This window comes from Tursiops truncatus, chromosome 1, assembly GCF_011762595.2.
Source record: "Tursiops truncatus isolate mTurTru1 chromosome 1, mTurTru1.mat.Y, whole genome shotgun sequence".
In the NCBI taxonomy this organism is placed as follows: Eukaryota; Metazoa; Chordata; class Mammalia; order Artiodactyla; family Delphinidae; genus Tursiops; species Tursiops truncatus.
In genome coordinates, this window is record NC_047034.1 from 174,582,295 (window position 1) to 174,610,035 (window position 27,741).

Here is a 27,741-nt window from a genome sequence, read left to right on the forward strand (position 1 = left end):
CAGGAGGAACCCACAGGCAGATTACAGTGGGAACTTCCCCTAAACGAAGTTAAGGTCATTTCAAAATACAGCCTGCAGACTTTGTCACGTCAAAGAGTTTGCATAGGAACAGTAAGCTGAGGAGACACACAAAACACAAATGGTTTCCAACTAGGTTTTATTTTAGTGTTCAATATTATCAGCAATGATACAGGAATAATTCAGGCAAATATATCACCTTAAATACATCAGAGAAAAAACCCACCATGTCAAGCACATCCTGAACTCCAGCAAATGAACATAAAAACAGAGGACGAAGTCAGCAGCATTAAATTAAAGTGCTTTTTGCCACAGTTCTTTCAGAGTCTCGCCCTCAGTGGTGTAATTTCAATTTTACTTATTGTATAAGAAGCTCAAAATCTCATTCACTGCCCAGAGGCTACATTCAAAAAAAATTCATGTTTAGTTATTCTAAATAACCACCCCCCCCAAAAGCACAAGATTCATTGGAATTGTGTGACACTGATTTCTCCAGACACACTGGGAGGTAACCACCATCCAGGCTGGCAAAAAGCTCAGAGCGTCCTCCCGCCGCACGGCGGCCTCGGCCAAGTCCATCGCTTTGTTCCACGCACCAGGGTAGACTGAGGGTTTGAAGGACAAGCGGGCACCTGGAGAGCTCGCCACCTGCATGCCACCCGCCAGTGAGCAGAGGTCACCAAGTCATTTCCCCAAAGTCGGAGGGCGGGTGGATTCAAGAGAGCAGGACAAGCCCCACCTCTCTGCCTGAGCCTCTTTCTGGGAGAGACGTGCTGCTGGCTTCTAGGAAGTTCTCTGACCTACCCTGCAAAGGCTGTCACCCGAAGGCTGTTTGCCCCAGACAGTTAACACCTTGGAGACAGGAACCTGCCCCCACTTTGACCGGTAACAATCCCCAAACTCAACAACAGGAAACACTTCTCAAAATCAACACGAGGCCCCATGTGTCACCTGGAGGCTCTGGGATCAGGGAGGGTGGGAGGCTGGGTGCTGGGTTCCCCGCACTGTCTCTTGGCCACGTGCAGCATCGCTGGCACAGGAGACTGCATCCAGAGGTCTGGTGGCCAAGGGCAGCTTGGGTCGAGGTGGGGTGAGGGGTGGGAACATGTCTCTTATAGAGCATCAAGCTAGTAGAGTGGGCTCTCAGACCCCACGAACCCCTCACAGAGCGAGGTCAAATGCAAGGTCCTGTTCTGCATCAACTCCAGATTCTCTAGCTGTCCTGGGAGGGGCCCACTCCTCTTAGCCTGCCGCCAAGGTTCCCTCCTTCCGCCATCTTTCCTTCTACTACATCCTTTAACTATCTGCACCAACCTATCTTTCATAAATAAGAAACCAGACTGATAGGCTAAGGACCGAAACCAGAACAAGAGACAGAATGAGGAGAAGGAGGCAAGCCTCCCCCCATCACGGCCCCGGCCGCCTGTGACAGCAGGGGCACTGGGACACGCCCTCCACACATGCCAGTCAGCGTTCCAGCTACCTCTGCACTCTCAGCCCCGCCACCAAGACTGAAGGGCTGGTCTGGAAGGCTCTGCAGATGGGATGAGGTATGAAAGCCGAAGGACCAAACTGACACGTAAGCCACAACCATCCTGGGACGGCCTTGGCCTTCCTGGAACTGTTCCCAGCGCAATCCGGGAAGAAAATGCAACCACCTCCTAAGGTGGCCTTTCTCTGTGGGTGCGCTGGGGTGCGTGGTAGGCAGGTGCGCGTGGGTCAGTGTTAGCGTTGGCTGGAGGAGGGGGTGTCTTGCCTGATATCCTTAAAGGCCCAACCAGGCCTTCTGCAATGCTGGCTGATCCCAAGACCTCATCAAGCAATCATGATTCTCAATCAACAGAGCCTGACAAAACCGAGAATAGACTCGACTTAACTCCTCAGTATCATGCTGTCCAGAGTCATCATTGAAAAAAACAAGTCTCCTTTAGGGGTATGAGCTGGCATATCTTCCTGCAACAGCAGGCAAAGGAGGGGGAAAATAACTAGCGTCTCAGGGCTCAAAACGGTGGGAGACAGTGGGTGCTTTCATTCTCACGGTGGCGGCAACGGACAGGAGCTGCACGTGGCCCTGGTGGGAGGCCCCTCGCGGCTGGCAGCGCTGCCCCTCCCTACGCGGGCTCCGGCTCCGGGCTGCCCACTATCTGCTGGGCTGCAGGTACTGGTGCGTGAACATGTTGAGTTCGCTGTCCAACCAACCAGCTTTATTCCTGCAGAGAAACGGTTACCTTGTAGCAGTAACAGCTGATAACAAGTAAGAGCACTGTGTGCCAAGGCCAAGTGCTGCTCTACCGGACGCTTGACTTGTACAGACTCATTTACTCATTATCCCTCCAATAACCTCCACTTCACCGATGAGGAAAATGAGGCCCAGAGAGGTTCAATAACTTCCTACGGTCACGCGACCAATCAGCGGTGGAAATAAAATCAGGTTTTTCTGACCCTCAAGCTCTGTGTTTGCTTCATGCCGGGACCACGGGTAAGTCCCTGGACTGCTGGGAACAGTCTTCCTGCCTGTCAGCAGGAGGCTGGGCTGCTCACACGCAGCCCTTTTCAGGTTCACCCTGTCGCTGCAGGTGACAAGCAGCAGAGACACCGCCACCCCGAAGCCACACGCCGCGTGAGATTTCCCCGGGGATGAGCAGCGTGTCTCTAGAACACAGCTGTCCCAGGGCAGTGGGCGGGGAGGGCAAGGCCCACCAGTGCCCTCTGATGCAGCTCCCCTCTGTGCTGACGTCAGGGCGGGGGCAGGAAGAACAGAGTCCCCGTGTGCTGATGTTATCCCGGCCTGAGTGGGCCGAGGGCTTCTGCAGAGCACTCGCACACTCAGCTCTGTGACTGTGTCATGAAACCTTACTCCATTTCACAGATGAAAGCAATGAGACATAGGAAAGCTCAGCGATTTGCCCAAATGGGGGTGCCAGGACCAGAAGCCAGGACTCCTGACTCCTGAGACCCATCCTCTCCCCAGCAGCCTGCTGCTGGAAGCTCTGACTTTCAACAGAGACCCTACGCAGACCTGGGTTCTGCTCCGGGTTCTGTCGGTCACCGGCTACCTGGCCGGCTCCCCTGTGGACACAGATGCTGCCGTGCCGCACCGTGAAATGGCGGAAAGTGGGGGCCGGGTGTAGCCCACTGTTCCCGCCGACGGTAAAGGACAATCAACGTGTGGAGTGTCACAGAGTGCTGGAGCCTAGCACGCCTGGATTCTTCTCCTCCTGGCTTGACCACTTACTGTGGGATCCCAGGTAAGTTACTTAACCTCTCTAGGCCTCGATCTTCCATTTTATAAAGTGAAGGTGATGATACGTCCCTAAAGGGACGCTGAAGATGGGACAGCACGTGTCAAGTGCCTGAGAACCCACGGTTAAGGACGTGCCTGTGAGCTGTAACCCCAGGGACCAGACCTCCTCTGCTGCCACATGGCCAACCTCACCTGAGCAGTTTGGCTTTGCTCTGCAGTGAATCAAGAACCTCAATTTTCTTGTTCATGGCGGCAATTTCCTGCTCCAGGTTCTCCCGGGTGACATCAACTTGCTGGCACAGATGAGCAAAGGTCCCAGACAGTTCCCTGAGGGGGGAGAGTCAGGATCAAGCAGGCCACGTCGGTGGTGAAGCAGCCAGCCCATCTGTCCCCTGCGCCTGTCCTGGTCTGTCAGAATCGCCCCCGCCCGCTGCTGAGGCCGCGGACATCACAGCCACCACACGCACTAGCGTCAGCACAGAGCAAGAACCCGGAGCACAGAGCAAGGCGCCCCGGCTCGGGCACAAGAGACCAGGATGCAGATCGCGGCCCCGCTGCTAATCAGCCGAGTGCAGGAGACACATGACTCCTCTTCACATCTCCGTTTCCTCATTTTGAAAAACAAGGTGCCAGTAAAAACGTCTACCTCAAAGGGCTCGGGGAGAAAATGAAGAGTTAGGTGCCAAACGCCTAGCAGAGGGCCTGCCACATAGCAGTAAAAGGCAGGCAGCCAGCGCCTTCCCGACCACCACCCAGAGCAAGCCATCCATTCCCACCTGCCCTAAGATACGCCATGAAGAATGGGCTGTGGCTCAGAACATCAAAGCTACGCCCACAACCCAAGCCCTTCGAGGTAACCTTTAAAAGATGGCTACAGGTAACACCCCTCGTCTTCCCATGTCTTCCTTCCTTGGGAGACCAGAGGCCTACTTGGTCCCAGCCCAGGACGTAAGGTGTCCCTGGAGACCCCTCCCCCATCCCTAGCCTCCACGCTGGCGCTGCACAGCTGAAGGCCAGAGTCAGACAGCACTCAGGGCCCAGTGGTTTCCAGGTCAGGTTAGGAGGAAACCTAGAGGGCAGTCCTGAACCACGGGAGCCGGCACCGGCCCCTCGGGGCTGACGGGGCCACTCACTGCTGGACTTGGTGGCTGCAATTGGAGCCGGTATAGCTGATGATGAGCTGCAGCTTCTCGCTGGCGTACTCTACAAACTGGCGCTTGAAGGCCCTCTCCTTGGCCTTGGCGGTCCAGGTCAGACGCTCGTAGACGTACAAGAGTCCATAGAGGCCAAGGGAGAGGGCGATGAGTCGCCAGCCCACAGCCTTCCACACCTGCAGAGGCACAGTGGTCAGCTGGCACAGTCCCTCTGCCATCCCACCGCCCATCCTCTCAGCTAGGACTTTCCCAAGAGCCTCTGTGCTTCTACTCAGAACACTCCTTTCAATGTCTTCCTTGGTCTCACTGAGGCCAGAAGGGCAGGGACCTTGTCTAGTTTGGAGACGAGGGAAACTTAGTGTGGGCCACACAACATGACTTGTGCAAAGTCCACCTCTGTGGTTGTGAGCACCAGAAGCACAGATCCAGGCACAGAAAAATCTTAAAGATAAACGTTGGAGTACTCTGAAGGGACCTTCCATTCTGGTGACACTGACAAGCAGAATTCTGCACATCGGTCCTCAGTAGATGGCTTCTTTTGGTCTGGTTTGTAACACTTTGGTTGGAGGCAGTGTAGTTACAGTCAAAGAGCACTGGACTTGGAGCCAGAAATCGAGGCTCTAGTGTGAAGCTCTTCCTTGGCTGGTGACCTTGGGCAAGTTTGTTTACACCTGTTTCCTCCCAAAATAGGAATAACGGCCCCCACCCAATTCTCAGGGTTGTTTGGGTAAAATGAGACACTGACTGTAAAAAGGGTTACATAACCATCAAGTGTCAGCTTCTCAGATCATGACCCTCTGCCAGGTCACCATCTGTGAAAAAAAACCAGAGCATGTACCATCTACAGCCAGGAGGGAGGGGACCTCAGCTCCAGCCCGCCCTAGTCTTACAAGCTGAGAATGGAATTCCTGGCAGTTTCGTTAGTTACGTTCTGCCACCACTCCACAACTCAAATGACCGTGACAAAGAGAACTTTCCCACATCGTCAAGAAAATTCAAGGCATAAATAACTCTAGCTGCAGTGTGTCTTGGGTCAAGACATGGGAGTACCCCAGTAATCAAGAAGGCAGCCTGTGATCTCAGGCCTTGGGGCAGAAAGAAAGGGCAATAAAACTGCAGCTGGAGAGACAAGGGTTCAAGGCCCAGCCTGGCCTCTTTCTGTCTCAAGCCCTTGCAAGTTTTGCTCTCGGTTTACTCACCTACCAGTGAGAAACTCCTGGTCATACCCACCTCTCTAGAACCCAGGTCCGTCAATTTCTCAGGTCACTTCCCTACCCTACTGGCCCTACAGGGGAAAGAATATGGTCCTGGAGTCAGATGGGGCCAGAGTTCAAATCCTAGCTGTGTGTACTTGGCAAGCCAACTGCAGATGTTCTTCTGTAAAACAGGAACCTAAATGTCACGTTAGTTGAGTGAGACTTAAATAAGTCAATAAATGTATGTTAAAGGGCTAAGGCTACACGGCTCCTGAGATCACAGCAAAAAGTCATCACGGATGTGAAGTGCAGGGCCGATGCGGGGACACCCACCAGACTGTGCCTCTCGGTCCCCACACACCTGCCACCCCCCTTCCCGAGCAGGGCTTGTCACTGACCACTCCTCCAACGACGAGAATGCCCATGGAGGTCCTAGAGGTCAGGGAGGCCAGGCCGGTGACCATGGAAACCATGAGCTCCTCCTGGGTGAGGGAGCCCTGGGGCAGTGGGGGCATGCTGGGGTTGGCCGGGGTCAGGGGCATGGGCCGCTGCACCTGCAGAGAGAAACAAGGCGGGGCTAAGAAGATACCGGCCAGTCTCTCATTCTAGGGTCCAGAACAGGGGCACGAGGAGTGGCTCTTCAATTTCCCAAAAGGGAAAATGAGCTTCACATGTAGCAGAGAATTTAAGCTCCTAACAGACCTGCCGGCCCAAAGGTGAGCACCGTGGGGTACCACAGAACGGGAGCAGTGGCCGCCCTGGAACGCTTCAGCACAGGTCCCCAGGTGTGGGACGTGGCCCGAGAGCAGCCCGGGCAGTAACTCCAATGGTACAGAGATGGGGGGTTCAACATCCAAACATGAAAATGGTGGTATGTGGACAGATAGGTCATCTATATTTAATAGTTACATGCTCACTTTAACGTGTAATAGAAAAAAAAAAATGCAGCTTGCATTTGTAATTTCACAAATATTAGTGCTTAGGATAAAGCTAGGTTGATTTGTGGCAAAAACCTGACCGTGGTGGTGGCCCACATGCCACGGCTGTGACCTCAGGGCACTTCTTTCAGAACAGTTTGTGTGCCTGAGGTGCAGACTGACCTCCCTTGATGCCCGAGGGTGCGGGACTTCGCTTGCCTGTTCGTTGTAGCCCATCAAGGCCCGGCGGCTGTTCTTGGGGCCCAGGAACCTGTTCACCAGCATGGTCCACCCGAGAGAAAAATGAAACTCGATGTCCTCCTGAAAGTCGGCACACAGCTTGTCGCAGTTCAGGTCGTAGCTGAGGGAGAAGCACTGCCGAGGGACCAGCAAGTCTATCTGACTCCGCATGGACACAGGAAGGAGGGGTTTCAAGCCGTCTGTCAGGAACAGAAATGCGGAGAAAGCACAGCAGCTCAGCCCCGTGCCACGCCAGGGCTGAGCCTCAGAACACTCGCTGCGGCCCAGGATGCTGACGGTGAGGCCCAGAAACCAGGCCTGGAAGAGTGGGCCAGTGGGTGAGGGGATGCAGGCCAAGGTTCCACACCAGCTAACGTGCGGATTTAAGGAGCAGGCCGAGCTCTCAGCCTCTGCTAGTTCCAGGTGGTAACACAACACACCCCCACGGGGACCTCCCTGGTGGCGCAGTGGTTAAGAATCCGCCTGCCAGTGCAGGGGACACGGGTTCGAGCCCTGCTCTGGGAAGATCCCACTTGCCGTGGAACAGCTAAGCCCATGCGCCACAACTGCTGAGCCTGCACTCTAGAGCCCGCGAGCCACAACTACTGAGCCCACACGCCACAACTACTGCAGCCCGCATGCCTAGAGCCGGTGCTCCACAGCGGGAGAAGTCACTGCAATGAGGAGCACACGTACCACAGCGAGGAGTGGCCCCCACTCGCCGCAACTAGAGAAAGCCCGCGTGCAGCAACAAAGACCCAACGCAGCCAAAAATAAATAAATAAATTTATTAAAAAAATTAAAAAAGGACGCCCTCCCCCCACGACCGACCCCCCACGTCTATGTGTGGAATGAACTCATGACACATGCCCAGAACCCCAAGGTATGGAGCTGACTCATCATAAAAGGTGACAGACAAGGAAAGGCCGTTACTTCTGTAGACTGGCCTGGAACTGATCTTTGGGCAGCCCAGGGACCAGGTCCCGAGGCCCCCACAGCACTGACCTATCATCTCCTGCTGCATGGTCTGCAGGGAGCTGGTGATGGCCGTGGAGCAGCGGTCCGACATATTTCGGCCCAGTCCTTCCTCTATATGGCGGTGCAGTTCCTGCAGCCAGAAGAGAGGTGAAGGGAAGCGGCGCCCTCTGCCAGAGGTTCCCTTTGGGGAGCCCAGGGACAGGGAAATCCGAGGCTGGTCAGCCCAGGCCCACCAGGCGACAGCGGCAGGCAGGCCGCATGGGAGCCCGGGGCTCGTGTCCCCGGCTGAGGGGCCCTGACTCAGAGCAGCAGGGCTGAATCGCCGTCTGCTTGGTGATCCCTTCCAGTAGCCAACAGGGAATAAGGGGAGCCCCTGCCCAGAGCACCTGCCACTTAACGACTCACATTCTTATAAACCTTGAGGACCACTGGGGAAGGGTGGAAGTCCATCTGGTACTCGTCCACCAGCACAGAAAGGCGCCGGATCTCCTCAGCCATCGCGGTGGACACCTACAGCAGAAGCAGCGTGCTGGTAAGCGTCAAGGAGGAACGTGGTTCAATTCCGCAGCACCAGGAGAGAGTCTAACAGACTCTAGCACACTGGATATCTTTCCCCTCGCCCATGCAGTGTCCTCAGCTGATCTACGGAATTAAAAGTTTTTGAGGTAGAGAGACTGGCTGACCAAACACTCCTGTAAGATATGGAGGAGAAGGCCCAGAGGAGGGGGGACTTGCCCAGGGTCACACGATGGAAGAGCAAACCCAGGGAGGCGCCACATTCTTGAATCAGGGCCACGACTTCCTCCTGGAAGGCTGAGGAGCCCCCAAGGAATAGGACGTCTGTGTTTTCACTTTTCTAGCTCCCCAGCCTCTACTCGGAGTCCGCATCTCCCCAGTGTGCTTCCTCTCCCGCCTCTCACCTGCCTCTCAACTTCCTCCGTAATCTGCTTAATTCGCAGTTTGTAGTCTTGCGCCAAGAGCTCCAGCTGCTTGTCAATAAATCGCAGCCGCTCCTGCCGCTCTTCACGCATTTCCAGGCAGTAAACCCTGAAAGAGCGAGCTCTGGTTACGCGACGCAGGTCCCCACACGACTAAGCAGAGAAGCAAGAGGTGACGCGGGGAAGCCTGTGTGGGCCCCGGCGGTGATCCTGGCAGCTCCACGCACATCCCCGGACGCCTGCTCTTCCCCTTCCCAGGTATGAGGGAGAGATGGCGCCGACAACTCACTCAAGTTTTCCAAATTTGGAAGATGTGGTGGTGACCGACAGGGGAGGGAGCTTTCAGGGGCTTTAGAACAAGTTCTGCCAATTAATATAGAAAAAAATCACTAGGATAATCAAGAAAAAGAAAAAAGAGGTACTACACTACCCAGAAGCCTGGCCAAATTCCCCAAGTCTGAATTACTGATGGGGTCAGGGAAATGGGAGTTCCAGCACACACTGCTGGTGGGAGCTTGGACGGGTTCAGATGTTTCAGAAAGCCACAAGTAAAACTGAGTAAAACTGAAATGCATATACCCTAAGAGGAAACCTTCCACCTCCAGGAATTAATGCTAGACTCTCGCAGATGTGCACAAGTGGACACACAGACTGGCATCCACTGCAGCAGGGTTTGCAATAGCAAAATAATGAAATCTAAAAATCAATCTACGGGAAAATGAGGTACATTCACAATGGACTACTCTACAGCAGCTAACAGTCCTAAACTCCATCTACAGGTATCAACAAGGACAAAGGGCAAAAACGATGCTGAGTGGAAAGAGAAGCCAGGTGCAGCATGATCCCGTACCTGCACATTTAAAGCACTTGCAGAGCAACGTTATGTATTCTTCAGAACTTACATAAAAAGTACTGCTTAATGAATGACAGGACTACACACCAAATTCATGATTGCAGTTGCCTCTGAGGAGTGGGCAGAGGGACACTGGGACAGGGGCTGAAGAATCAAAGGGTATTCAACATTTTTTTCTGTGTTGTTGTTGTGTTTTTTTTTTTAACATCTTTATTGGAGTATAATTGCTATACAATGTTGTGTTAGTTTCTGCCGTATGTCTTTTACTTTAACTTAAAAATATAGCAAATATTGTCAATTCTGTGCAATGGAAGCATGGTATGCTATTCTCTGTACTTTCCTATATTTTAATTTCTCCAAAAAAAGGGTATTTTTAAGAAGTATGTCCTGCTTCAACTCTGAGAACGGCTGCTGTGCTCGGCGCAGCACTGGCCCAAGGCCGCCAACGTGGGCTCGTGGGGAGCCTCGCTGCACAGGCCAGGTGGGACGGACAGACGCCCCACGGCCTCCTCACCAGGCTGCTCCTCGTGGCTCGAATGGGGCCTGGAGGGAGCCCTGAGACTCCGATCTGGCGGCCAGGCTCTGGCCCTGGGCCGGGTCCAGGCCGCGGTGAGGCGGTCACTGCCACGCTCCCTCCTGTCACCTCCGGGGCTCTTACCGCTGCTCCTGCGCCGCAATGTGCAGAGAGTCCATGATGAGGCGAACAGCCTCCGCGATCTGCTTGGCCCGGACTGTGTGCTGCTCAAACTTGGTCTTCACAGCCGACTGGGAGATGCACTCCTGGAACACACAAGAGGCACAGAGCGGGGCAGAGGCCGCTGGCCAAGGGCCAGGCTCTGGCATCCACTGCCAGGGACACGGCTGGAAAGAGCCGGGGAGGCACAGAATCGCCAGACACCAGGATCAAAGGCTTGTGCTCACCTCAAATCTCCTCTCAAAATTCTGAAACTCAAACATCCTCACTTGAAAGCCTTCTGCAAGAGCGCCCCCTAGGAGAATTGCACCACATTAGTCGAGAAATAACTCGCAGCCGAGAGCTTCTCACTCAGGGCTCTTCTCACCACCTCGTTCTCAGAACTGTTTCTACTGGCTGACTTAGTATGAGACCCAAAGACTCAAATGTTCGGGAAAAGCAAGAAGCTGGTTCCATCGTCACCTCCTTCGGGCATGCCCTGGGCCTTCTGGATCCTGGCGTTGAGCACCTCCTTGGCAGACACAAAGAAGATGCGGTCTCCAGCCTGGCCTCGATCCACCACGCCCAGCTCGTCCACCAGGAAGCTGGTACAGCGCTCCATGTGCTGCCGCCGTACCTGGAGCCCAAGCAGACGGGCGTTACGTGAGCAGGCAGGGTGCAGGTGGGCCCCTCCTGATGGAGCCCGCGGCCCCCAACTGCTTCTTTTCTAAAACACAGATAATCTGTTAACACAGCTCAGGATTCAAAAGGTACAAACACACATGCAGCGACCATCTCCCACCATCTGTTCTCCAGCCACCAGGCTCCCCAGAACCCACGTCACAGGGGTTCCCTCGGGTACAGCCTGTCAAAGACAGCTGGTGCATCAACAAGATGAAATGCTTACATGTGCCCCAAATTGCCTTGTTAGAGCCTACAGAGTGTCTCACTTTGGCGCCCCAGAAGGAAAGGAACCTGGGTGGGGGGGGGGATTGGTCAAGAAACCTACACCTGGACTCTGTACTGACAAGCTGAGTCTACCCTGGGCCTCGTTTATTACATGAGTGGCCGCACCCCAAAATCCCTCCTAGCTCTGAAGCCCTAGGGTTCTACTACTGGAACTTAAAAGTGATGACAGCCTCTTGTGGACACCTGCCACATGCCAGGCCTTTTCTCAAAGTTAACAGATTTCATCCTCTCAACAACTCTATTATATCCAACTCACAGGTGAGGATTTCCCAGAGGGATTAGGGAATTTACCAGTCACACTGCCCAGTGTCAGCCTGCTGACTACGTGCTTTATCATCACCCCATATCACCTGTCTGTTACTCCTTTTTCTTTCATTTCACGCATAAAAAGTAAAGCATTCTGAGCTGTTGGTAAGAACCAATTATTCTTCACTCCTCTTTTAAATTTCTTTCCTGGATGTCTTTCTAAAGCTAAGCCTGTTCTATAATGATTAATTCTTTATGAACTAAATAAAGAGAGCAAGCAAGGGTGCAGCAGCTAACGTGGTAGGGATGCTTCTCAGACCTGGAAGAAAACCTTTTGAAGAGTAGAGGGGTCCGGGAAAGCGAATGGGAGAAGTGAAGGGTTTGCGTTTTGTTGCTGTTGTGTTTTTTTGCCGCACCACACAGCAGGCAGGATCTTAGTTCCCGGACCAGGGATTGAACCCGTGCTCCCTGCAGTGGAAGCGTGGATTCTTTTTTTTCTTTTTTTTTTTTTGCGGTATGCGGGCCTCTCACTGTTGTGGCCTCTCCCGTTGCGGAGCACAGGCTCCGGACGCGCAGGCTCAGCGGCCATGGCTCACGGGCCCAGCTGCTCCGCGGCATGTGGGATCTTCCTGGACCGGGGCACGAACCCGTGTCCCCTGCATCGGCAGGCGGACTCTCAACCACTGCGCCACTGGGGAAGCCCCTGGAAGCACAGATTCTTAACCACGGGACCTCCAGGAAAGTCCCAAAGAGTTGTTTTTGTTTTTTCAGTTTGTTTTTGTTTGGTTTTGTTTTTGCCACACTGCACAGCTTGTGGGATCTTAGTTTCCTGACCAGGGATTGAACCTGGGGCCTCAGCAGTGAAAGCACTAAGTCCTAACCACTGGACCGCCAGGGAACTCCCACGAAGGGGTATTTTTAAAGCCATCAGCGACCCCAAGGAACACCCGGGACTTCTTTGGTGCTGAAATTCATTCAGGGATGTGGCCTGGGAGAGCATAAAGAGGGTCTGGGTAGACACATGGGGTAGCATTCCCCAAACTGCTGGGTAAAGAGGCACCCACCTCCTCCATGTACTCAGGCTCCGAGGCGGACGCGTCCCAGCGGTTGTTCAGGATGAAGATGTTAGGGCGGGACAAGCGCTCGCTCACCTTGTGGAAGAACTGCTTTTCCTGGATGGGGGGGAAGACCTCAGTGGGGGAGGAGCTGTGCCAGCCGAGGCCCTGCCAGCCCGCCCACTCAGCTGGGTCCTCGGAGTGTGGGAAAAGGTGGAGGAGGGGTTACCGTCTGCATCAGGGTGGACTCTGAGTTGGCCACCAGCACGAACACATCGGCGTCCAGGCAAAATTTGTCAATCCAGCTGTCCAGCTCTGTGGTGACATCGATGCCAGGGCTAGAGGCGACAAGGATAAACTGTCACCGGACACACAGACCATGGGCCCCATCCTTCCTGCTCTGAACAGACCTGAGGCAGCCAGGCAAAGGAGGAGAAAGCTACAGAAGGGAGAGAAATTGGGCCTGGCCCTTATTGGAGGGATTTTTACTTTTCATCTCATATCCTTCCAGACTCTGAAAATGTGGTTTTTGCCATACACGTCTATCACTTTTATAAAAACGTAATGATCTGAATTTTACTTTGGGGGTATATAATTAAGGTGAAGCTCTGTATTTATGTGAGTCTGGCAAGCACCCTAGTACCCCACTTCTTGGTATAGTTACAGCCTGTCCACAAAGCAGGAGCAAAGTGTTCCTTTGAGAAAAATAAAATACAACATGGACCTCACCACCGCAAGCTCCACCCCCCCGCCCCCAATAAACACACTAATGTTGGGCTGAGGCTGAGAACCTTCCCAACTTTTGAGCATCCTCCCTATCCCTCTTTACAGGCCATCACTGGGACATCTTCAGGGCCCTGACACCGGCCCAGGGATACAGTAACCAGACCCTGGAGGAAATCCAAGAGGCAGGAAGATTTGGTTGAGCCAGTTTGAAAAGCAATACTTAAGCAGAGCAACAACGGGACCTAGGGGATCCTGGCCTGGATGATCCAGAAATGGAAACCTGGTGCCCTCCCAGTTTGGACCTCCTGGGGAGGCACCTGCCCTCTTACCTGTCCATTAGCACAAGGTCATCTTTGAGAAGCGGACACTTGGAGTTGGGCCACATCACACTCACCAGGCTGCCGGCATGCAGCTGCTCGTCCTGGTGAAGGGCGTGGGCCAGCTGGTTCACAGTCTGATGGGAGAGAAAGGAAAGAAAGATCAGGGCTGAGGAAGAGCCTCCAGCGTGGAGATTTCCAGTGCCATGTGGCCACAGCACGATGGCCTGAGACTGCTGCCTGATCTGCTACCCCTTTTTCTTTCATTTCACACATAAAAAGTCAAGAGCTGGGAGCTGTCAATAAGAACCAACTATTCTTCACTCCTCTTTTGAGTTTCTTTCTTGGATGTTGTCCTAAAACTGAGGGTTTTCTGCATTAATTAATTCTTTATGAACCAAAATGAGCATCTGGCCCCAACCAAGAATGCAGCTGGCTCTCAGAAAAATGAAAACACGCAAGCCCCGAGCTGACGTGTCAGAATCACAGAGCAAATGCAGGGATCGCTCTCTGGCAACACGCCAAAGAACAAGGCACATATGCTCTTCATCACAAAGAGAAAAGGCCTGCCCAGCAATTCACAAGGACTGTGAATCCCGACTTCAGGCGCTCCAGCTTTCAGACCCTCCCTGAAGCTCTCGCAACTCCCAAGCAGCCAGGCTAGGACAGGGCCTCCCAGACTCCACCGCAGTGGAGGGCACTGCCCTCTCCTTAGAGCTTCCAGTGGTCTTGGCACAGTGGATGCGCTGGTTGGTCTAAGCCCAGATTTAACCCACCAGCACGCCCAGGGCTGAGAGTCGGGCCGGCGCTGTCCCCTCACCTTGACACTCCTCTTCTCCTCTGAGCCCTCCGTGAGGAGGAAGGCCTCGTGGCCATCCGTGCCCTCCACCCGCAGGAAGCAGTTGGTGGTGTGGCCGATCCCGGAGGGCAGCACTTTGTCCCAGAGCATGGCATTGATCACAGTGCTCTTCCCGTTGCTCGTCCTACGAGGAAATCCCGGCTGTCAGTGAAGCTACCACTATCTGCGTCTCAGGCTGTCACTAAGAAGTTACAGCCTGGAAGTCCAAAGTCTTGTTCTCCACAGTGAGACGTGTGCCCAGACAGGCAGAGAGGGAGGGCTCTCTGTGTTTATGAAAATGCTGGACAAACACCGTGACCCGTGTCTGTGATGTGCTCCCGGTTCATCACGGCAAACCAGCCTACGAGGGGCTCCCTCGGTGTGGCACTGGCACGCAGACACTCACTGCCCTCAAGGGAGCCCACCATCGAGCTTGAGGCTCTCAGCATCACTCTGGAGATGACCTGACTCCGAGGGACAACCCACTCCTCCTCTTCTACTTGGAACCACTGACTCACCCCCAGGGTGTCTTCCTCAGTCTAAGTGACCTCAACTGAATGACCCCAAAGTCCCTGGTTTTCTACAAAAGGCCAATTTTGCTGCTCTTCTCCCACCATGCTCCTCCCAAACATGAAGCCCCACCTGTCAGTCCCAGCTGATAAGGGCCTGCTACAGGGCAGATTACTGTAGCATTCTTGCCCATCACACCCCTTTCCGACATTCTGGGTCTTGAAAACAGCTCTACTCTGCAGACTCATCTCTTCAGCTCACCAAAGCCAGGGCCACACCTCTGAGGGGAGGACGCAAAATGTCAGCCCAGAGGTCTGAGGGCCACCCCGAGGTGATTAGGGGCAGGGGTGGCAGAGTGCCAATTCCTCAGGCTACCACTGTGCGCACAGCACCCAACCGTCTGGGTGTCTTTTTTTTTCCTGTATTGGGCTTTGCTTTTTTTAAAGGTGCTGTGGTATAACACGAAATATGTTCGGTCTTTGTCCCCAGTTCCTGGCACAGAGCTCCTAAAACCCTTGGAATTTCCTGAGTGGCAGGAGTGTCTGCAGTTACTCTTAAGGAGCCCCTGTTGGGCACACCTGTTTATGCTAGTAAGGTGACTCAGGTGGGGCCCCCAGGCAGCCTCAGGATGGGCTGGTCACCAGAAAGACCAAGTGATAAGAGGGTTGGGACTTTCAGCCCCACCCACTGACCTCCAGGAAAAGGAAGGAGGGCGCTGTGGATTAAGCTCCACAAAAGCTCTTGAACAATGAGAACTGATGAGCTTCAGGGTGGAAGGCAGTGCACCTCAGCTCCACAGGGACAGAAGCTCCTGTGCTCAGGACCCTCCCAGACCTCACCCTGTGTGCCTCTTCACCTGTATCCCTTACAGTATCCCATACTTATATACTAACTAGTAAATGTAAGTAAATGTTTCCCTGAGCTCTGTGAGCCGCTCTAGCAAATTAAGAGGAAGAGGTCGTGGGAACCTCTGATCTATAGCCAGTGGGTCAGACGCCCAGGTTTCCAAATGGCACCTGAAGCGGGGGCGTCTTGAGGGACCGGGCTCTTAACCTGGGGGTTCTGACGCCACCTCCAGGCAGCGTGTCAGAACTGAGTTCACTGTGTAGGCCACCCAGTCAGTGCCCACCGAGAACTGGAGAAGTCCTTGGTACTGTGGCAGACGTTCCAGAGGTGCCTACCAGACCACAAAGTATAACAAGAAGGATATCTGAGGGCTAAAAATATAAAGCACTTAGAAGAAAACATAGGGGAAAAGCCTCATGACACTGGGTTTGGCAATTTCTTAGATATGACATCAAAAGTATAGGCAAAAAAGTATACATAAGTTGGACTATATCAAAATAAAATATTTCTGTGCGTCACAGGACAGTTAACAGAGTGAAAAGGCGACCTATAGAATGAGAGAAAATATTTCCAAATCATATGTCTGATAAGGAATTAAATCCAGAACCCCTACAACTTAAAAACAAAAAAACAAAAAAACCACTCCAAAACGACATTAAAAAAACCCCCAAACAACCCAATTTAAAAGTGGGCAAAGGACTTGAATAGACATTTCTCCAAGGAAGATATACAAATGGTCAACTAACACATGAAAAGCTGCTCAACATCACTGATCACTAGGAAAATGCGAATCGAACCTACAAGAGATACCACCTCACACCCTTTAGGACGGCTACTATCAGAAATACAGAAAACAAGTATTGGGAGGATATGGAAAAACTGGAACCCCTGTGCACTGCTGGTAGGAATTAAAATGGTGCAGTCGCTATGGAAAACAATATGGTGGGTAGTTCCTCAAAAAATTAAAAACAGGGGATTTCCCTGGCAGTCCAGTGGTTAGGACTCTGAGCTTCCACTGCAGGGGGCACAGGTTGGCATGGGTTCAATCCCTGATCGGGGAACTAAGATCCCACATGCCGTGCAGCGTGGCCAAAAAGAAAAAAAAATTTTAAACAGAATGATCAGATGGTCCAGCAATTCCACCTCTGGGTATATTCCCCAAAGAATTGAAAGCAGGGTCTCAAACAGATATTTGTACGCCCACGTTCATAGCAGCATTATTCACAATAGCCAAAAAGTGGAAGCAACAAGTGTCCATCGTGGATGAATGGATAAACACGATATGGTATATACACACAATGGAATATTGCTCAGCCTTAAAAAGGAAGGTATTCTGACAACTGCTGCAACATGGATGATTCTAGAGGACATTATGCTGAGTGAAAGAAGCCAGTCACAAAAAGACAAATACTGTGTGATCCCAGTTACCTGAGGCACCTCGAGTAGTCAGACTCATAGAGACAGGAAGGAGAATGGTGGTTGCCAGGGGGGTGGGGAGAGGGGAACGGGAGTTGTTACTTAACGGGCAGAGTTTCAGTTTTCCAAGGGGAAGAAGTTCCGGAGGTGGACGGTGGTGATGGTTGTACAACAACGGGAATGTATTTAACGAAACTGAACCATACACTTAAGAATAGTTACGATGGTAAATGTTACGTTATGTGTATTTAACCACAGTTAAAAATAAATAAGAAGGAGAGCACTGAAGCACGCCAGCTGCTTCTCTGCCTTGGGGCCCTCAGGCTGTGATCCCACACAAAGTGCTTCCTCCCTGCCTGCCCCCCGCTGGGAAGAAAGAAGGTATGAGGGCTTTGAGACTCACCGGCCAAAAAAAGCCACTTTCATGTGCCGCCGGGCCAGCACCTCGCTGATGCCCCTCACTTTGGACAGGTAACCTCTGACGTCCAGAACCTGTTCTTCTGTCGTAACAGGGTCCAGTTCCGCATTCCTGTAGGTGTCTGGAGGCGGAGATTGAAAATGGCTCACCCCACGGTCAGAGTCCCACAGTCACAAGTCTGGAAGGCAGGGTCCACCACCATGGCTCCCTGCTACTCCCTACTGTGGGCCGCAGTGCAGTGAAGAACACGGCTTGGGGGACTTCCCTGGTGGTCCAGTGGTTAAGACTCCAAGCTTCCACTGCAGGGGGTGTGGGTTCGATCCTTGGTGGGAGGTCTAAGATCCCGCAGGCCGTGCAGCCAGAAAACAAAGAACACAGCTTGGGAGCAAGTCTGCCTGAATCCCAATGCAAGAAGTGCTGGTTCTCACCTCTTCCTGGCTCTTTGTGACCCCAGGCAAATGAACCTTCCTGGTCTTAGTTTCCTCACCCTTAAAACACAGATGACAACAGTACCTACTTCATGTGACTACTGAAAGGATTAAATGGATTAAAACACAAAATCGCTAAGAATGGGGGCAGGTACCTAATTAAGTTATATGTTTTTTACTTAACAAATACTTACCAAGTTCTCACTATATGCCAGACACTGTTCTGACTACTTTTCTTTTTTTTTTTGTAATTTTTATTTATTTATTTTTGGCTGTGTCGGGTCTTCGTTGCTGCACGTGGGCTTTCTCTAGTTGCAGCGAGCGGGGGCTACTCTGTTGTGGTGCATGGGCTTCTCATTGCGGTGGCTTCTCTTGTTGCGGAGCATGAACTCTAGGCATGTGGGCTTCAGTAGTTGTGGCTCGTGGGCTCTAGAGCGCGGGCTCAGTAGTTATGGCTCAGGGGCTTAGTTGCTCCACGGTATGCGGGGTCTTCCTACATCAGGGCTCAAACCCGTGTCCTCTGTATTGGCAGGTGGGTTCTTAACCACTGCGCCACCAGGGAAGCCCCTGATCACTTTTCAAATACGGTCTCATTTAATCCACGGCGTGTACCCATCAGAGTTAGCAGATGGCAGAGCTGGGATTGGGACCGGGTCCCTCTGCACCTTCACGAGGCCCTGCCTGCTCTGGACCCGCTCACTGCTCCAGCCAGGTCTTGGGCACCCGCTGCCTCGCGTGCTGCCTCACCACATCCCCACACTTGCCACTGCTCTGGGCTTTGCTCAGTGCTTCCCCACGCCCCTCCCCTACTCTGAAGAACTAATGCACCGCCTCACGGTGCCTGGCTCTTTCCCACTTAGCCTGCCCTGACCGCCCCTGAGTCTGGTCCCCTTGTTTATGCTCCCACAGCACCCTGTACTTCTCCTGTCTTAGCCCTTATCTCACCACAGGGTAGCCGCCTAGCTCACCTGTCTGCACCACCTACCACGTGAAGGCCAAGCTGTCTGATCCCAGCACCCAGCGCTCAGCAGGTACACAATGTTCACTAAGCAAACAGATATTAGGATCACTGCACTGCTTCTTCCCAGGGCCCTTGACAGGCAGGTGGATAACGTACGATGACAGACGGGAGCAACTGAGCAAGATCCTGACCCCATCCCATCTAGTACTTGCGCGAGGAAGGTCACGAGCTGGCTGGACAGCAGACGGGTGTTTGCCCCTCAGCACACTCTTGCTGCAATGGACTAAATGTTTATGTGCCCCCATGTGATGACGGTATGATGGTACAGCTGACCCCTGAACAACACGGGGGTTAGGGCGCCGACTCTCCACACAGTCAAAACTCAGCATGTAATTTGGTCAGCCCTCCGTATCCACGGTTCTGCATCCCCAGATTCACCCATGGATTCTGTACTACTACATAGTATTTGCTATTGAAAACAATCCACATATAAGTGGATCCGCGCAGTTCAAACTCATGTTATTCGAGAGTCAACTGTGTATAGAGATGGAGACCCCATGCCTGGGATTAGTGCCCTTACAAAAGAGACCCAAAGGGCTAGCCAGCCCCTCCTGCCGTGTGGTTACATGTGACGATACAGAGAAAAGACAGCAGTCTAGGAAGCTGGTCCTCGCCAGACACCAAATCTGCCGCTACCTTGATCTTGGGCTTCCCAGCCTCCCGAACTGTGAGAAATAAAGGTTTGTTGTTTACAAGCCACCGAGTCTATGGTATCTGTCACAGCCTCCCAAACAGACTAAGGCACTTGTGAACCACTGGGCTGACAGGCCCCAGCACACAGAGCACTCCCACAGCATCCAGAGCACGGCGAGCGCGTTTCAGAGATGCCCAGTGAGTTTCCCCCGCAGCTGGTGCCACGAAAGGAAGTGAGCAAACCAACAAGACCTCCCCACATCCACTGGTCACCCGCTACTCAGACCCATCAACATTCTTCCCTTATGTGGGCACCGGGGTGTGGCCTTTGGACTGCGCCCCAGAGGAAGCTGGCTCTTAAGCCTGTGGCTACATTTAAAAGAAACAGGCAGTAGGCCAACAAGCTCTTGTTACCTGCCCTTTAGAGAACAGTCCCAAGGCAGTAGCCAACCCCTTCGCTAGCCAGGACAATCCCAAATACATCTCAGGATCGCTCCAGTGCTTTCCCTTCTAGTCCGCCAATACGAGAGGCTCCATATTTTCACAAAAAGAGAAACCAAAACACCCACTCCTGATGCCACCACACAAACACCTTCATTATTAAGCACGTGTTCATCCACAGGACCATCTGAGTGAGTCAGAGCATCACAGAGGGTTAGTCTGGGCTCCGGCGGGACAGGGGCCTGGTCTGTCCCATCTCTGCAGGCACAGGGCCAGGCACACCAGAACTACTGCTAAACAAACGATAATAAGTTGGAATAATTGCAACCACCAATCTTATAACCCTGAAATTCAAATTTTTAAATGGAACCAATACTTCGGGAACGCCTCTCCTGCTTCAAGCACCACGCTGAGGGCAGGGCATAGAGTCCATGCTTAGTCCATTCGGGCTGCTCGAACAGAACACCATGACTGGGGGCTTAGACACAACAGAAACGTATTGCTCACAGTGCTGGTGGCTGGAGGTCTCGGATCAGGGTGCCGGCCTGGTCAGGTGAGGGTCCTCTTCCAGGTGGCAGATTTCTTGTTGTATCCTCACGTGGCGGAAGGGGGCGAGGGAGCTTTGTGGGGTCTCCTTTATAAGAGCACTAATCTCAGTCATGAGGGCTCCACCCTCGTGACATAATCCCCTCCCAAAGGCCCTACATCCTCACACCAACACTTTGGGCCTCAGGATTCCAACATGGGAACATGGAGGGACAAACATGTACACCACAGTACTGGAACTATTTCCCTTCTTCAAAGGGAGCTAAAGTAGCAGCCTGACATGTAACCCCGCCAGAAGCCAAGGTGCTCCAGTGGGAAGCAGAGCGTGGAGAGCAGTGTGGCCCAGGGGCGTTCCCATTGAACTTTTAGGGTTCTGCAGACTAGAATTTGGAACCCCCTGGTCTCACCTGAGCCCCTCTTTCACAAATGAGGAAACCAAGGACAGATAAGATTCAGCTACTGGGTCTTCACTGACAATCCCAGGACCTAGAGCCAAGGTGTGCCTTCTAGAGAGGGAGTCTGAGAAGCCGGTGGCTGGACTTGGTGCTCAGAACTAGTGGGGCCCTGGGAACCAGTCCTTCTCTGCTGAAAGAGCAGGGATTAGAGGTTGGGCTCAGATTAGTAACTAGAGGAAAAGGTACTGGTGACACAAGTTTCTTATTCATAGTCCTGTTGTCTAAAAATATCAGTGAGAGAACACCCTGGTCAGGAACAACCAACACCCGGACAGTGCCCAGACTGCTGGCAGCCAGACCGGGCCAAGGAAAACACCTGGGATTTGGAGCCAGAGACACCCGGGTAAAGGCCGCTGTGTCACTTCCAAGGTATCAAACAACTCTCAAAACCTCAATCTGCTTGTCTCTTAGATGAGGAGACGATTCACCTACCCCTCGTGACTAAATGGAACAGAGTTCGTAGAATTCTTCAATGACAGGTCCCTTGTTTTCCTGGCCCAATCTCCCCGGAGTCCAATTCCATGATTCCAAGAGCAGAGCACCACTGAAGGTGACAACCCATCTGGTCATGAGCTCCTCAAGAGCAGTGCTGTACTTCCCCATCCCCAAATCCTGCCACCTAAATATTGAGGCTGACAGGCCTGGGCCTGGCTGAGTGGGTTGCCTGTCTCACCTTCAAGGAAAGTGGCACTCTCCTGGATGTAGGCCCCCAGCTGCTCAAAAATGCCATTGATCTTCTTCTTGGCGGTGACAAAGTGCTTGAGCGGGGAAGCATTCACTTCAGCCATGTGTCTCTTATCCTTCTTGACTGTGATGATGGAGTTGCATCGAGAGAAGAGCAGGGACATTGCGCTGCAAGAGAAAGAAGACACGTGAGCGAACCCAGGGACACCCAGCTCAGGACGTTCTGCTGGCATGCAGCGGGGTGCAGCAGGGGGACAGGCACCAGCTCGAGGGTCCATCCTGAACATGGGCCCTCCAGGACTAGATCAGGGACAGCAAGATCAGAACCAGCACCTCAAGAGTAGGAAGGGACCACTTGGGCCTGTCTCCATGTCACACAGTGTGGGCACCCAGGGCCCTGAGCTCAGGTCTAGCGCTGGCTGTTCCCTGCCTGGTGAACAGGGACAGGCCTGCCCTCCCCATTTCAGAGAGAGACAGAGGGGAACCACAAGGTAACACACAGAGAAGCCCTCTTCCTAGCCTTATGCAGAAAAGAGTGACAGAAATTTCACTTATTTCCTATACATCACCCCCCTGAGAAAAAGCGCTGAATATTGAAAGCAGTGACAGCATAGTGACACTCAAGGTCAGGCCCTCCCACCACCCTGCCCTGGCTACTCTGCTGCCCAGTCCTGATGGCCCTAATTCCTAACAGGTTTTTGGTGTTTGGTTTTATTTTTGGTTGCTGGGGAGGGGTGGAGGAGTGGATGGCAAGGAAGGGTGATCTTCAAATGAGAGAGGTCTACTTCTACAATTTACTTAAAAACGTTTACTGTTCTCTTTCATTTTAAATGTGTACACTGTAGAAAATGTGGAAACTAAAGGAAAAAAAAAATCCACAACCCCACCATTCTGTGACAGGCACTGTTAACATTTGCCTATCATCAGTCTGTTTTTGTGTGGGTAGCTCTCCTGCTCTTATTCAATCACACGCACATCTTTGCAGGCTCTTTTTCTTCACATGGCAATAACATGCGAGGGGCCATGAGGCTTAACTCCAAAGCCCTAGAGATCTTTGCTCAAAGTCAAAAGAGGGAGACAGACCAGAGAAGGTGGTCCCCAGATGTGGCTGGGCATCCCTGGATCGTTCCTCAGAGTTCCCAGCTCGCACAGTGCCATTTCTTCAGTAGAGCCCTCAGACACTGGGAAGTCACAGGGAAAAGGCCTTTCTGAGGATGAGGGGAGTGTGCACAGCTGTGTGTGCCCGGTTCTGCCCTCCTCAACACCCAGCAATTTCTTGTTGGCCCCTCTCCCCCAGCCACCCTAATCACGCCGCTCTCCACCAGACCCGGCACTCGCTCTAGCTGGGAAATGACAGCGCATTGCCCACAAGCGAACATACACGAGAAACTGCCAAAGCATTTGAACCAGTTCCTGAGAAGCAGAAAGAACATCTGGAACAAATGCATAATAACTGAAAAGTGGCCCTTAGGAACTAACCATCCCAAAGGGTGGGCAGAAAGAGAGACACACAGGGAAATGGGGACCCACAGGTTTTGCCTAAACCTACCAATTATTTTGCGCTGTTCCTGATTTCTGGGGAGATGAGAGAGGAAAGTGAGTGTGTGTCCCCCTCCCCAGGAATACACCACAGCTGGGAGATTTTCTAAGCATGGAGCCCACGTGTCAAAGGCTGAAATAAGAAAGACAGCAGAGCTCTGAGAAGGGGAACTAGGAAGAAAATACCACTGGCTCCTCCAAAGCAGAAAAGGAGAGTACATTGAAATCAGGCTTACTGTGGCCCAGCAGGAAAGACTCTTAGAGAAACAGGGGATATGTGTAAGCAGAAGAGGAAAGTCACCGAAAGGAGAACTGGGTCTGGGATGGCATGATGTAGCTAGCATTATAGATAGATTCTGGAATCAGACAGAGCTGGGTTCAAATCGTGACTGTAAATATCTCGGCTGTTTAAACCTCAGAAGCTTGGATTCGTCACATGTACAAGCATGATATCACGTAGACCATGAGAAGATTAAAGATGACATGGCACGAACTCAAAGGTAGTTTTACATGTTATAAAACAACAAGAGTAATAAACTCCACCAGCAAGATCACAAGACTTCCCCCTGGAATAGCCAGCCTTCAGGGGAGGGCAGAGGCAACTCCTCCACCAGCACACCCACAGCTGCCTGACGGCTGCCATGGGGACCAAGGACACAGGTCAGCTCAGGGGTGAGGCTCCGCAGTGCCCCACCCCAGAAGTGACTTGCTTGCAGGCAGCAAGTTCTCAGATCAGCTGGGCTTTTAGAAGCAAGTGCTTTCAAATTCTGGCCATTGTTTGCAAGTCCAAAGGGTATGACACCAAAGGCGTTAGTGTTCAGTAAACGCAAGATTTAAAAGCATACACACTAGTTAAAGCTTAGTGCTTCCGGGTTACCTGGGCTGCTCAGAGCGCAGCCCATCCAGGTGCTGCCCTGCTCTCACATTACCCAGCCTGCAGCTGCATGTCCCGAACCGCCAACCCCTCCAAACTGCTTTCTCTGCCTCTGTTCGTGCCTGAGCTGAGATTCCATGTTCGTGTTACACATGTTGCTTTCAGCCTGGAATCCTCTTTCCTTATTCACCCATTTGGCCTACTCCTCCTGTCCTTCTAGACCCAACGCTAGTGTCACCCCCTCCATGAAGCCTTCCTTGACATCTCTGTGGAGGCCGTGCAACCTTACCAGACTTTTGGCTTTTTTTTTCGTCATACTTTCTCCCTGTCTAATCTGTGAGCTTCTAGAAAGCCAGTCTCTAATACACAGCAGTGACCTATTTCCATTTCTACTTTCCTCCTCTACAACTGTAAGAGACAGCGTTTGAGATAGTGAATGCCCTAAAGGGGATTACCTTCCTACCCTTCCAATCCTGGAATACGTATATTTACTTTTTTCTTAAAAAGCAGCCTTTGGCTAAGTATGTTTCCTACTATTTGGAGTTCAGTGAGTCAAGAGAGTTAAACAAATCTTTCAGATTCCAGAATGTAATCCTTCCAAAGAGCAAGCTGGGCATACGTACGTGCACAAACGGACCACAGCTGCAAGTACACACACACAAGCCAAGATAGGGCCCCAGCTATCTTGGGGTTCCACCTGCTGGCTTCCTATGCTTCTAGAGCTGGGGGAAACAGCTGGTTCCTGTTCCTCCTCTGGAAAGCCCTGACAGCCCCTACTTCACCGCAGCGCTCACAGCAGGCAGGCACAGCCAGTCCCCCAAGCACAGCTGGGCCAGAGTTGAGCTCCGGTATCAGCTATACACTACGTGGCACGCTTCAAGCTGTTGTGACCGCCTCAAAGCGCTCCTGAGGTCGTGGTTTCAGAGAGTTTACAGCAGCATTTCCCAAAGCGTGGTCCACAGAACTGCAGTGGACAAAAATGATCCCATAGCAGAATCAATCTGTAAAACACTATGTGCTACAGTCCCCCTCCACTGGAGTACACGAGCACAGCAAAGACTTTGGGAAGGAAGGCCTGTTTAACTGTATTTAACGCAGCATTTCACAAATTTATCTGCAGAAACCCTTCTTCCATGTCACAGTTTTTAAAACCCTGTGGGTCATACTTTGGGAAAAGCCTAATTCATCCTAGTAGTTTCCCACTCCCACCCCAAAAAAGTGCTGGGGGCACAATATTAACAGATATTAACCTAAGACCAGAACCAAACCCAATTCTAAACTGCTGTTAGGGACTTCCCTGGCGGTCCAGTGGTTAAGACTCCATGCTCCCAATGTAGGGGGCATGGGTTCAATCCCTGGTCAGGGAACTAAGATCTCACATAATGCAGCCAAAAAAAAAAAAAAAAAATTAAACAGCTATTAGCACTCCCAGGTACTGAAAAGCTCTGCCTCAACCTAGGCTGTTAGTTAAGGAGGATTAAGTGCCTTGGGTATAGGGATAGCAACAGCAAAATTCACCACAAGGTGTGTCTGGATCCCAGGCACAGTGCCTGAATCCACACCACCTCTTTACCCAGTTTCATGCAGAGCAGCTCCTAGCAGGGAAAATAAAATGGATCCACGGACTGTCTGCTGGCACAACTGGAACAGAGGAAAAGCTGAGAAACTGAAACAAAAGAGTATGCAGGGTAAAGGGGCAGAGCAGACTCTTAGAAGAGCTGTGATAAGGAGCCAGCGGGCCAGCGTCTGCTGGGCAGAGACGGGGAGGGAGGAGCCAGCACAGCAGAGAACAAACGAGGGAGATAGAGACTCATTCTTCCGGGAGCCCAGAGATCCCAGTCACTTTCTGAACAGTCAATCTTTAACCGGGCTCTCTCGGCAACCAGTGAACTCCTCCATGGAAGGTAAAAGGAACTACAGTTCTTTCCAACGTGGGTTGGAATGCTCCAGCTCCGCGCAGAGATGACCCCATCCAAGAGACTTGCTGCTGGATGGCCAGCAGAGTACACCCCTTTCCCCTCCACCCAGATCCAGGGTGCCAGGTGTCACAGCCACCCCACTTACTTTATGGATGGTGAGAGACCTTCACAGGGTGGGCATCATGGACATGGCTGGAGGCAAAAAGATGAAAAGAATCTGAGTTCTCCTCTGTCCTGTCTCAGGTTGAGGTTGGCTACTGATTGTGTTGACTCCACCAATTCTGAGTTATTGGAAAGGAAAAGGGACATGTCAACAGGGCAGAAAAAAAAAAAAAAAGCCAAAGAAGTCTAATCAGGTTTAAAAGCCAAACAAACTCATCCCCGAGGGAAGCTTACTCACTGAGGTATTGGGGTGGTATGTGAGGAAGTGCCCTGGGGAAAAACACAACACACAGGCGCGAGGCCAAGCCCGGGTGTGCACAAACACGTGTTCAGACGTGTGCTGGTGAGAAGCAGGGACCCTGGTAAAGGCACATCCAGAGGGGTGACAGGAGGGGGCAGAACCAGGTCAAGGACTGGGCTTCAGGGCTGTGGCACTGAGGATTAGAGACGGGAAGGTGGAGTTGAGAGAGAGAAGTGGAACTTACTGAAAGCCTCTATCTACCAGATGTTGTAAAATATCTTACTTAATTCTCAATTCCATGGTGCAAAGAGACGCTTGGAACACTTAAGAGATTTATGGGCTGCTGGTTAAGCGGCCAAGCTGGGAACTGAGATATCACCTCCCGTTGACTGTAAAGCTCACTTATTTTCAATTATGGGAAGCTGCCTCACCCGACCCTTGGGGATGGGAAGGGTGACAGTCTGGGAGGAGAGAAAGAGAGTAAATAGAGAAATTAAAGAAACAGGGCAATCAAGGCTTAAAACAGACGGGAATGGGCAGCTCTGTCTTCAAGCATCCAAGCAGCTAATTATTCGACATTTTCTGTCTGCCCTCTGTGTGTGTGTGTGCTAGGCGCTAGAGGTAGAGATGGATAAAAAACAGTCCCTGCCCTCAAGGAGGCTTACCGTCCACTGAGAAGCCAAACAAGAGACAACTGTGCGACAGCAAGAAATGCCCAAATTTGGGGAAGTCAGAGCAGGGCGCCTACGGTGATGAACGTAGGCACCTCTCGCGCTGAATAAGTGCAGGCAAATACAGAGAACTGGATGAGAAATGGGGAAAGGGCAGGGGTGGGATGTGGTGGAGAAGGGTGAGAAAGCGGGGGTGACAAGAAGCCTTAGGGGACCCCACTCCCGAGTCCCGCGTCCCGCCCCCTCCTGTCAGGGCCGCTGAGGGCCCGGCGGCGAGGCCGGAACGTGGGGACGTCCGCCGGCCCGGATCCTGAGCCCCCGGGAACCCGGCGTCTCACAGGCCCACGCCGAGGGACTCAGGACTCGCCGTGCTGGCCCGGGCCGGGCCCCACCACCCGACGCGCTCGCTCTCTCACCTTCACCTTCCCGGCCTCCCGGTGGCCATCATAACCCCGACGTCACCAACACGCGCCCCCCAGGCGGGAGGAGGAGGCAGGACGCACGCGTCACCAGCCGCCGCAGGTTCGCCGTTCTGGTCCCAGTGAGTCGCTGGACTCCGAGCTCAGCAGCTTCCA

The 27,741-nt window shown here is 52.5% G+C and overlaps 1 protein-coding gene across 5 annotated transcripts; it reads right to left on the reverse strand.

Annotated features, from left to right (window-relative positions):
- Positions 1 to 140: 140 nt before the first annotated feature.
- MFN2 (mitofusin 2) lies at positions 141 to 27,741 on the reverse strand. Of its 5 annotated transcripts, XM_019930853.3 has the most exons (19): positions 27,583 to 27,740; positions 26,238 to 26,373; positions 21,750 to 21,928; positions 17,538 to 17,673; positions 14,345 to 14,507; positions 13,537 to 13,661; positions 12,711 to 12,819; positions 12,491 to 12,598; positions 10,695 to 10,848; positions 10,460 to 10,527; positions 10,197 to 10,318; positions 8,668 to 8,794; positions 8,153 to 8,257; positions 7,775 to 7,877; positions 6,749 to 6,969; positions 6,011 to 6,166; positions 4,396 to 4,592; positions 3,455 to 3,589; positions 141 to 2,228 (listed from the first exon to the last, which is right to left on the reverse strand). In XM_019930853.3, the coding sequence occupies exons 3-19, from the start codon at positions 21,922 to 21,924 to the stop codon at positions 2,159 to 2,161; spliced, it is 2,274 nt and encodes a 757-aa protein (XP_019786412.1). In that variant the 5' UTR covers positions 21,925 to 21,928; positions 26,238 to 26,373; positions 27,583 to 27,740; the 3' UTR covers positions 141 to 2,158. The 5 variants fall into 5 exon arrangements, with proteins under 5 accessions (XP_019786412.1, XP_019786414.1, XP_019786416.1 ...); XM_019930855.3 differs by lacking the exon at positions 6,011 to 6,166; XM_019930857.3 differs by lacking the exons at positions 26,238 to 26,373; positions 27,583 to 27,740 and adding an exon at positions 20,583 to 20,709 and having other exon boundaries at positions 21,750 to 21,889.